Source organism: Sander vitreus, chromosome 19 (assembly GCF_031162955.1).
Source record: "Sander vitreus isolate 19-12246 chromosome 19, sanVit1, whole genome shotgun sequence".
Taxonomy (NCBI): Eukaryota; Metazoa; Chordata; class Actinopteri; order Perciformes; family Percidae; genus Sander; species Sander vitreus.
The window spans coordinates 646,374-658,180 of record NC_135873.1 but is presented as its reverse complement, the minus strand read 5'-3'; the positions used below and the strand labels follow the sequence as shown (position 1 = coordinate 658,180).

Below are 11,807 nucleotides of genomic sequence, written 5' to 3'. Positions count from 1 at the left end.
ACATTTCACATCTAGTCACTTTAACATCAGCTAACATCAAACGTTTTGTTGTTTAAGCCCCTGAAAAGGTAGGAAATGTTTCATAACATTTATAACTTTAGATAACATCTAACATTTATTAACTGAAATGTCATTATTATATCGGCATAAGAAAGCATCTGCTGGATTTTTCTTTTACTTCCTAAATGAGGTTCATCTCAGTTTAATTTTCAAAACCTTTCTTAGCCTATACAAGACTGGATGAATAGAATAGAACGAAAACTAAAGATTAAAGCAATATCAAAACATAAAATGCTGCCAATTGAAATGTATGTGAGTAAAACATATCTATATACAACTATATAATATATAATAAAATAATATGAACTATTTGCAATGGAAGAAATATTAAAATAAAACAGAAATTTAAACTAAATACTTAATGTGTAGAATGTGCATCATCATTTTTCATTATGAATGTTGTTACTAGGTATTCAGTTGTACAGAAAGTTAGGCATTGTAAGATTCTACAGAGAGACCTTGTTAATCATACTAGGACAGAATCACCTTTTTGGTGCGTTTCTTAATAACTGTTGCAAATTGCAGTTGTCATTGACGTTCACGGCTTCAAATGAGATCATGAGATAAATGCACACAAACTACATATACTTTAGTACATACTTTCATGATCTGACAGCCCAGTCTCATGGCAGTTCGTGAAATGGTTACGTTATTGAATCTATTAATTCGTGAACAGGACACGATTATGTCGTTTTTTTCGTGTGGTGATTACAAATTTTAATTTAATGTATTTAATAATGGGAAGCATATTTCGTGATCACAGAACGATTACGGTAGGGAGTAGTATGAAAAGCAGAAAACAAACAATACAGGACTTTCGCCCCGGAGAGCGGGATCGCGTCCGGCGTGTTGCATTTCCTTATTCTCTCCCTAACCACAACCGTCCCGTTGTTGTCGGCATGTCCTGCGTGTGACGGTTCCTTTCCCAGTATCTTCTTTTCCTAACCTCAACCGTCCTGTTGTTGTGGCGTTTCATGTCCCCGTTGTAGCGTGCCACAGAGACTGTGGATCGTGTCTCTGCGCCTGGGGATAGCGTCCCCGTGTGGCGGTCCGTCCTGTTGTTGTCGCCAGCGTGTGTCATTGAATTTCTCCGTTGTGGCCGCGTCTGGCGGTCCGTCCTGTTGTTGGCGCTGACGTGTGGCGTTTATTTTCCCCGTTGTGGTGTTTAATTTCCCCGTTGTTGCGTCCCCCAGAGCAGCCCAGTGTCATGGCAGTTCGTGAAATGGTAACGAAATAAACGAAAAAATTGTGACCTGTACACAAATTAATAAATCTAAATAACGTGACTATTTCACGAACTGGCGTGAGACTGGGTTGGATCTGACATGCAACTTTTGTTTGTCAGGATTTAATGTTTAAACTTTGTTTCTCGTCCTCGTGTCACCAAAGACAGAAAGAAGACTGAGATGGATTCACATTGGGTGAAGTGGAAATTATGTGAGTATTTTGCAGCAGTATTGTGTTTTATTTTATGTAGACAAAAGCATTGGAGACAGCATTTTTTTTTAATATGAAGAAATATAAATAAACTTAGAAACTTAACTGATAATGGGAATCAGACTGTCCCTCTGCCATGTTGGTATTACATTTTACAGACTGGTGGAGACTTAAAGGTGGTTGGGAATTGGTTTAAATTCATTTGCAGTTATCCTGTGCTTTCAAATATGTGGCGTACGTGCAGATTTTGCTGTGGTCAGTTCATTGATCTGTTTCCTTGTCTGCGGTTTTGATCCACTGAAAACCGCTACACAGTAGTTCTGCTTTTAAGCTCAAAGTTTCATTTTCAGTGCTGCATGATGAAATGAGAGGCCAGTCTTTACTAGCATATACTGTTTAGTTTATTCTAGGATCCCCATTAGCTGTGCCCTTAAGCACAGCTACTCTTCCTGGGGTCCACATTTGAAAATATATATTAAACATTATATACACACACTGTATGTGACATACGCTGCAGCTCTCTTTTCATTGTGTGTAATTCTTCAGTTTCTCTACTTCCTTTTTGAAATAATTCACACAGTTGTTTCATATTTAATCATGTCATAGTGTATCCGGTCAGAGTTGTAGATGTCTGATTAAACAGTTGTCTCTTTAGGTTATTATAAATGCAAGATCAAGTCCAAGATATTTGTTTATTTTAGTTAGTAGTCGTGTTTTAGTACCTTAGTACTATTTTCTTGTGAAGAAAGTGACTTTTTGTTGAAAGATTAATTTGCTGTGCGTTTGATATACAGTATAGATTTAGATCTGTATAAAATGCAGGTGAACAAGGTTTTTTGTTGAGAGAAATAAAAGGTAACACTTTACTTTATGGGTCTGTAATATCCAAACTTTTTTACAATTTAAATATACTAATATTTTCTGTAGTGAAAAAAGTAATCCGGTACTCATTAACAACAATAGAGATAGTGTTTAAGTAGTACACTTTCATTTAATTCTTTCAAATTGATTCCTAGCCTAACCTTTAAAGCAAAAACTTGAAATTGATTTAGAGGCAAGCAAACAGATTAAGATATATGGAGAATAGAGTTATTTGGGTTTCAATGGAGCTTTTATTTCAAAAAAAACAATCCAATTTCACATACAATTCGTACCAAATTCTTTTTTATGAAACTTCCAAGAAAATAATTGGAAAGTGACATAACAGAAAAACAAAAACATTACCAAATAAATCTATATATCAATATATCTATATTTACAACACAGTCTCATGGCAGTTCGTGAAATGGTAACGTTATTTTTAATCTATTGATTTGTGTACACAGACACGATTATGTTGTTTATTTCGTGGTGGTCAGCACGTAATGGGAAGCATCTATATGGAGGTTGGGTTCAGGAAAAGAACAACGGGGAGAGTTAACGTCACACGAGGGAAACGGTCCGCGGTATCTGGGGGACGCGGGACAACAACGGGACGGTTGAGTTTAGGAAAAGAACAACGGGGAGAGTTAACGTCACACGCGGGACACAATCACCGGTCTCTGGGGTGAAAGTCCTGTGTTGTTTGACCCAACCAACCTCCCTATGTGGATTTTCGGCATTTCATACTACTCGCTACCGTAGTCGAGATGAGATCACGAAAGATGCTTCCCATTGAAATACATTAGTTTAAAATACATGCTGACCACCACGAAATAAACAAGATAAACGTGTCCATGTACACGACTCAATAGATTAAATAACATGACCATTTCACAAACTGCCGTGAGAGTGGGTTGATATTACTTGTAATAAATGACCAGAATTTTGGCAATGCAAAACATGGCAAGATAACGTGGGCATAATCATGCAGCCCTAAGATCAGTGGCGGATTTAGCAAATTGGGGGCCCAAGGCGAAGGTATGTATGCCCCCCCCCATCTGATCTTTAAAAGAGAACAAAAAGGTAAAGGTTGGAGAAGAGAAAAAACAAACTTGCATACACTTCTTTACTCCAAAATGAAGATGGAAAGCAGAGAACACAAACGAATAGTCACGATGGAACCCAAGAGAGAATAAGGCTTCAGATAACACCCGTCTTTGCCAAAATGCCAGGAAAACCACCACTGTTTATTCTTTTTTTAAGATCAAATCAATATCAATATACCAGCCAGACAAGTAGTTAGGGTAAAACCAAACAGCCATATACTTAGCAAATATTGCCAAGATGAATAATTGACTTTGTATGTTTGAGTGAGTGAGTGAGGTTGCAATTGGCAATGCACTTGAGATTGACATTTCAAACATTCTACAAACAAACCCATGTACATGATACAGGATATTGTAAGTGAAAGTTGTTTGCAGCATTGCCATGAAGTGAGAGGATAACAAAAAACAACAGCAGTCAATCATTGGGATTAAGAACTATTATGAAATGTTGTCTTGTTAAATGATTACCTTCTCTCTTTTGTGTCTCTGTCCCTTCCTTTCTATCTTCTTTCTTTTCCTCCTCATGCCTCATGCCTGTTTTTACTCTCTCTGCCTTGTCTTTCTTTCTCTTCCTCTCCTCCTTTTTCTGTTCTTCTCCTGCTCTTCTTTCTGAAACAACGTGATGTCCTCTTCATTTAATTTGTCTTGGCTAACATCCTCACCTAGCTCCACTTCACAGCTAGCTGCTGCCTGCTGCTGCTGTAGCATCATGTTCAACGCTATGGATGTTGTTGTTCCTGTCTGTATCCCCAAACAGTAGCAGTAAAAAAGCTTGTCATCTTTGGCGGCGTTGCCAAATACTTATTGGCGTCCATTCGCTTTTCTCTTTTCTTTGAGCCGCTTGGGTAACTTCGTTTAATTTTCGCGTTTAGACTCGTCTTGCTTCGTCTCTGTTTGTGTACTTCCCCAGTTCTTCTGTCACTGTGTGTTTATCTTTCGCGCCATGCTGTGTGCAACGTTACGGACTAGTCCATTTCATTGTGAAAGTTGGGGGTTTATTACGGCCTAGTCCATTTCATTGTGAAAGTAGGGGTGTATTACGGACTACGGACTAGGGACAGATAACCATGAACTGGACAATCAAACTACTACTTTTTTTTTTTGGTTGGTTGGGGGCCCCCCTACTACAACCACTGGTAGGGGGCCCCAAGCAGCCGCCTACCTATGCCTCTACGTTAAGTCCGCCACTGCCTAAGATGCAAGTTACAGTTTCATGGAGAGCGAAGGTGAAACCAGAACTTTGGGTTTCTTTCCTACAATAAAGAAAAAACTAATTTAAAATCCCTATGACATAAATAACTAAATATTCAGCCTGTGAACATAGCTTTACTAAAAAGTACATGTTTAGATAAAAACAGTAACAATCATAAATAGTTTATTCAATATTTATTTCAGTTTTTTAGCTGACTTTAATATTTACCATTTCCCAGAGCCCAAGAACACTGAGTTAAACGACACGGCTCGACAAAAGAGGCGGGTTCTCATGCGATTGGAGGGGGTGACAGTTACTTTAGACATGTCTGTAATAGCCAAAAAGAGAGGACTAAACACTGTACAAGTTTTTAGACAACAGAAATTACAGCTAAAGAGTGACTGTGAAGAAAAATGTCTTTGGAAGAAAGCGTTGGTGAATATTACAGATGCGGTTGAAACCATGTTACGATTGACGAAGTGCCCGCCATTGTTGTAGTTTAAACTACAGTTACAAAGTTAAACAACAATTACTTTGTGAGGTTTAAGTTACTATTAGCACGCGCTGAAGTGGACCTCAGGAACACATTTCACTTTTTCAGAAAGACCTAGAAAAATAATGGTAAATGAAAGAGTACATTGAGTTAGTGAAGCTAGCCCAGACATGAAGTTATGCCTTTTTTATCTTTTAAAGGTAAGTAAAGGCTCAGTTTTTTTCAGTATCTTACCTTAAATTAACTCAACCCATCTTTAACGTTAATCTTCTCCACTTGTTGAATTGAATGTCCCAACATCATGGAAGATGGAAAGTGATATGAGCTCTCTTTTTGAGTAAAATGGAGTGTTTTCCTCTTGGTGTGTGTGGGTTTCCAGTTGCTGCCAGTGTGCTGCTGCTCACATTGTACCACAGCACCACTGCTGCTGTCAGCATGAAGGAACACCTGTCTGATTGTCTGGAGGACAAAGACTACAATGAACTGCTGCAGACTGTGAGGAACGGCCTCCCGCACACAAATACATCTCGTCATGTTGTTATTGTGGGAGCTGGCGTGGCAGGACTGACGGCTGCCAAGCTACTGCAAGACGCAGGACACAAGGTACATGCAACAAGCTGATATTGGTATAAAGACCACTACATGGTAGGGCCGGTTTTTACCTGCTATATGAGGGTGGGCTCGTAGACACTATAGTTGGGCAACTTGGGCGTAGGCCTGTAACAATTATTTAAAAAGTATCTAACCGCAATTAAAGCATTTTTTTAATGAGATGGTGCACTGTTTTGTTTGCATCCATCAAATACGTTTCCAATACCTGCGTAGCGTCACCTAACAGCAGCTATCATATGATCCTATGGACTCCTACCAGAGAACGCCCCACCCGTAGTTACAAGTCAAGTCAGCTTTTGAATGTTAACAATCCACTGAAGCACCTTTATATGTGTTTTAATAATGTAGTTAGTCTGTCTGTTGTGTTTAAGCACTGTTGTGCTTTGTTAAGTTAGTAAAGAGGCTGTAGCTGTCTCAAAGCACTGAAATCGAACACACTCTGTTTTTTGTTAATGATTAATGCTTTGTTTTTAATTGATTGGGATTCCTTTTTTTGTCAACGTTATGTTAATTCAAGCAAAAACACATTGCATTATTATAATAAAGAGGTGTGGTTCACTTCATAGGCTCTGTACTTGCGTATCTGGGTCACACAACAGTGATATATAACAAAAGATTTATCCTGGGATTCATTCAAAACTTTAATTTGCCTTGGTGATAAGTGCACACATAACAAACAAACCTATTAAACATTAACACAGGAGAAGCACAATTGATATTCACCTACATTAAGAAGGTTCGTTAGACTTTAAAGACTTACACAGAAGCATTTAATGGAATCTCTTTTGAGGAGAAAATTAGGCAGGCCGTACAGGTTAACCAGAATGTCATGTTGTGCCGTCCCAACTCTCTGAAGTTCCTGTCTACCTGAAGGTATATTTAAACTAATGCTGGAGCCATTAAGTTTACTTGAACCTTCAATGTCAACGAAGATATTGAGGGTGCCGCAAAGATGCTTAACCCAAATACTTCAGCACAGACAGAATGTGATATGTGTTTACTTCCTCTATGACATTGGCAGGATGAAAGTGCTTGAGGCAGCACTGTCTCATCATACTGTTGTTACGTCTCCCATCATCTATGGAGACACAGAGTAAGTAAGCTGTAACTTCCCCCAAAGAGGGCTTTAGGCTGTCCAGTTGTAGCAATACCAAACCTACTACCTTTGAAACATTACATAATGGCCTTCTGTGTATTTATCTGTTTGTATTTTTCTGTTCTGACAAGGTAACCATAATAGAGTCTAGTGGTCGTGTTGGAGGACGGGTGGAGACCTACAGGAATGAAGAAGAGGGCTGGTATGCAGAACTGGGAGCCATGAGGATCCCAAGTACTCACCGGTGAGTTTAAGTTTTAAAAACATTCAGTTTCGGCATTTACATATAAACATGGCATGCAACCCTTCCCTGTCTCAGACTAACATGATTGTGTAAAAAGGATGCTGATAAAACTACCAGCTTTTTATGGGGTTGATATGCAAGGAAACCATCCACCAGCATTGTTATTACAATTACTTAAAACACTAAAGGTGAGATAAAAATTAAACGTGGCTAGAATGAAAAAGAAATTAATAGTTAAGCTATTGTAAAGGCTTTACTATCGCTATAGTGGAATTGACTCAGAGTTATGTTATGTTATCTATAGAGCTAAACATTCTGGTTTATTTACATAAAAATAACATGCCGAGTTACTTCAAAATAGTAGAAGGTGAATTTTGTTGTTGAGGCCCTTGGAGGCTTGTCGCTGTCTTGTTAACTTAAAACTCAAAAATGATGTAGGGATGTTACATGTGCCACCATTAAATGTCTTGCCTACACATCAAGAGTAGTTAGTGAATGTCATTGTTTACTGTCTGGGCCCACAAGGTAAAGATACATTACAGTAATAAGCTAACCACCATCCCCTTTGTCACCAGAATCGTCCATTGGTTTGCGGACGAGCTAAAGGTCAAGCTGAATAACTTCAGCATGTATGACCCCAACACCTTTTACTTGGTTAATGGGTTGTTGAAGAAGACGTACACAGTGCAAAATGACCCTGACGTTCTGAATTACAACGTGTGGCCAAGTGAGAAAGGGAAGTCAGCCGACGAACTGCTACAACAAGCTTTGCAGAAGGTACGTAAGACAGAAGAAAGGAAGGAGGGGTGGAAAGAAAGTTACACAAATTCACACATCCTTGGAAAGCAAATGTATTTTTCTCTTTTGTAGAGTAGTTTCACACCGGCATAGAAGGGTTATATAAAACATGGTGCAACATAACTAATGGTATAGCTTCCTCAATATCAGACTTTCCTGATCCAGGAAATTCACTAATTGCAGAAGTCAGAGTTAATTGTTAAAGGACAATTCCGGCGCAAAACGAACCTAGGGGTTATTAACAGATGTGTACCCACTCTGTTGCTCTCTGGAACATGTTTTCATGCTAATCGAATGTGTTTGTAGCTTGAAAGACACTAGAGCGGACCGCTGATTAGCTTACAACGCTAGTATTCGGGGCACAGGGAAAGTAAAAACAACACATTTATACCACTAAAAAGGCTCAAAATATCACCAAACTTCAACGGTAGCATAATGAGGGTCCCTAAATATTAACCAAAGCATTGAGAACATTGTAAGTGTACAGACAGTTTATTGAGCGAATAGCTGCGGGAGCTCCGTGAAAGGGCTACGAGAGAGACAGCGCTACCGGTAGTCAATGCCGCAACACAGCCTCGTACTTCGGGAAACTGGTGGTGTAGCTGCGGACATTGTGAAGCTATGGCCACTGAACGGGAGTGTCTGTCTTGCACGGAGTGGGACCTGTTGCGTCGTTACACCCAAGAGACGCAGTGTGTCCATGTCACGAAAATAAATTGGAGACGGCGACCCAGACCGGAGGGACCAGATGGACAGTTATCCACTGAGTAAGTACACTAGACAAGTTATGCAGAGTGCGATTATTTCAGATATATTGAGCAAATCGCTTTTGATTTTAGTTTGCATCGCCAGCTGTAAGTCATGACTGGTTTCCAAGAACCACATGAACATAAACATGAACACGAGTGTCTTTATAATCTATCTTTTTAATAAACTGTACATTTACAAAGTTCTCAATGCTTCGGTTAACATGTTGGGACCCTCATTATGCTACCGTTGAAGTGCGGTGATATTTTGAGCCTTTTTAGTGGTATAAATAGCGATTTGTTTTTACTTTCCCTGTGCCCCAAAAACTAGCGTTGTAAGCTAATCAGCGGTCCGCGCTAGCGTCTTTCAAGCTACAAACACATTCGATTAGCATGAAAACATGTCCCATAGAGCGACAGAGTGGGTACACATCTGTTAATAACCCCTAGGTTCGTTTTGCGCCGGAATTGTCCTTTAAGCTGTTCCGGCCAGTAAGGTTAAAAGAGGACATGTTTAAAGTCTGAGCTATATGAAAATTAGACAAACATTGAACTACTGGCGTTGCTGTTCGGTGGGCCCAACCTCTAAGAGCTTCCACTTGTGTCAGGCTAGGCCATACAGTCGAGTTACACATTCATGGGTCATTATAGGCAAATCAAAGTTCAGTTTGACTCATGGTGACACCATCAGCTCAATAGATAAATGAGTGAATTGTTCCGGTTTCTTGTAGGTGAAAGATTACGTCCAGACTCATGGCTGCAAGGCTGCGCTGATAAAATATGACCACTACTCTGTGAAGGTAAAACACAACAATGTCATTAAATGTTGTAAAATGAGAACATTGTGTGGGGTAAATTGCGAATTACAACATATATTTTAGTGCATTATCAATGGCATTATTTTCGCACGCCATTTTCAATGGTTTAGCATTTGAAAACAGTTGTTACTGAAACTCCCCACCACATCCACAAGTGTCTGTACATGCATAATTCTTGATTTAAATTTGAAAACCTGACTAGTGGAAAACGTAATCCAAAGATTTTAACACTTGTTAAGCTTTCTTTCTGAGGCACCCTGACAGCATTACGTGGAACTTTGTTTAATAGGAGTATCTGAAAGAAGAAGGAAATCTGAGTTCAGAAGCAATACGGATGATTGGAGACCTTCTTAATGAAGAGAGCCTTATGTACACAGCACTGACTGAGATGATCTATGACCAGACTGACATCAGTGACGACACTACGTAAGGCCCTACATCCCACACTGTCAACTATTCAAGTTTGGAATATATTTTTTTTGCAGTAGAGATACAAATTATAAAACCCCTGGCCAGAAAATGTAAGGTGGTCATGAAAGGTCTGGAAAACTAAAGAGTACTGGCTTCAAGAGAAAACCAGTACATTTTATATTTTCATCTGAAAGACAGTAATTCAGTGGCTTTACATGTGGCCCTATGTAAAGTACATTTTTGACCTAAACTAAGATGAAATTGAAAGTTGTTTTTATCAACCGGCAGCAAAACTCCTTTGACACGTATGCCTGAATGTTGCTCTCCCAGTTTAAATCATAACCTATGAATATAACTGTACATAGACATACCATATTGACATACTGGAATTTTGCACCTCTCTACAACATTGCACTCAAACAAATATTTGTTTTTAAGGTATTATGAAGTGACTGGTGGATCAGACCTTCTCCCAAAAGCTTTTCTTAATGTCCTGGATGTTCCTATCTTCCTCAACTCCAAGGTCAAAAACATCAGCCAGTCAAATAAAGGTGTAATAGTATCGTACCAGACAGGACAACAGTCCTCTTTGACAGATCTTTCCGCTGACGTTGTCCTGGTAACAACGACAGCCAAAGCAGCCCTTTTCATGGACTTTGATCCACCTCTCTCCATCAAAAAGATGGAGGCACTGAGGGCAGTCCACTATGACAGCTCCACTAAAATCATCCTCACCTTCAGCAAGAAGTTCTGGGAGAAGGACGGCATCCGAGGAGGAAAGAGCATCACCGACGGGCCATCCCGTTTCATCTACTACCCCAGCCACAGTTTCCCAACCAATAAGACCATTGGTGTCCTCCTGGCCTCCTACACCTGGTCCGACGAATCTCTCCTCTTCTTAGGTGCGAGCGATGAAGACCTGAAAGAGCTGGCTCTTAGAGATTTGGCGAAGATCCACGGCGAGTATGTCAAATCTCTCTGCACAGGGGTGGTGGTGAAGAGGTGGAGCGCGGATCCTCACAGCTTGGGTGCCTTCGCTCTCTTCACACCCTACCAACATTTAGAGTACTCTAAAGATCTCTTCAGTTGTGAAGGCAGGGTGCACTTTGCAGGTGAACACACAGCTTTTCCTCACGCTTGGATCGAGACATCTATGAAATCTGCGATCAGGGCTGCTTCCAAAATTAACAAAGAGTCAGCTAGAACGCGACACCATGATGAGCTCTAGGGTCTACTTTTTAGGTCAATCAGTAGTACCATAGTACTGAAATGTCTGTGTCAAATTGTATCTTACGCTTGATGATTGCATTCCTTCCTTAGGAGTAAGGCTCATTGGAATTGTCCTTACACCATGCAGTTCTAATCTGCATCAAACAGGTGGATGTTTGGCAGTTACTGTTTGTTGTGTTCATTTCAATTCCACTGTTTGGCTGAAATGTCAAAGCCTGGCACACTTCCTGGGGGCATTACATACAGAGAATGAAAGAGCAGGCAATTGACAGCTGATCTGATTTAAACATAACAAAAACAGTCAGCACATTACAAAGAAACAAACTGTAAAATGTTTTCATACAAATTTGCTACTTTTAATCTACATTCATTGGTGCTCTCAAATTATTGAATTAAATGCTCAAATTAATAGTTGTTTGTCCATTACTTCATCCTTGTCCTTACAATACTCTTTTTTTGTGCATGTTTAGCAATTCTGGCCAGCTTTATTAGTTGGGTGCAAACATACATTTTAAGTTTCCAGGTGAGGGGGAAATTATCTTAATGTGCCATATACGTTAAACATGATTTCATTACATTATAGATACATGTTGTAGATATACCGAGGATGTTAATGTTAAACAATATTGTTTTATCGTGAACATGCTGCCACTATAAACGCTGTTGTTTGATATTAAAAATGATTCAATTTGTTTATTTCTTA

The 11,807-nt window shown here is 39.5% G+C and overlaps 1 protein-coding gene across 2 annotated transcripts; it reads left to right on the top strand.

The window, feature by feature from the left end:
• LOC144534326 (L-amino-acid oxidase-like) lies at nucleotides 1–11,807 on the top strand. 2 transcript variants are annotated; one of them, XM_078276194.1, is made up of 8 exons: nucleotides 1–68; nucleotides 1,450–1,497; nucleotides 5,529–5,752; nucleotides 6,989–7,101; nucleotides 7,677–7,878; nucleotides 9,377–9,445; nucleotides 9,753–9,889; nucleotides 10,313–11,807. In XM_078276194.1, exons 2-8 carry the CDS (start codon nucleotides 1,467–1,469, stop codon nucleotides 11,100–11,102), a joined length of 1,566 nt encoding a protein of 521 aa, XP_078132320.1. In that variant the 5' UTR covers nucleotides 1–68; nucleotides 1,450–1,466; the 3' UTR covers nucleotides 11,103–11,807. The 2 variants fall into 2 exon arrangements, with proteins under 2 accessions (XP_078132320.1, XP_078132321.1); XM_078276195.1 differs by having other exon boundaries at nucleotides 18–68; nucleotides 1,454–1,497.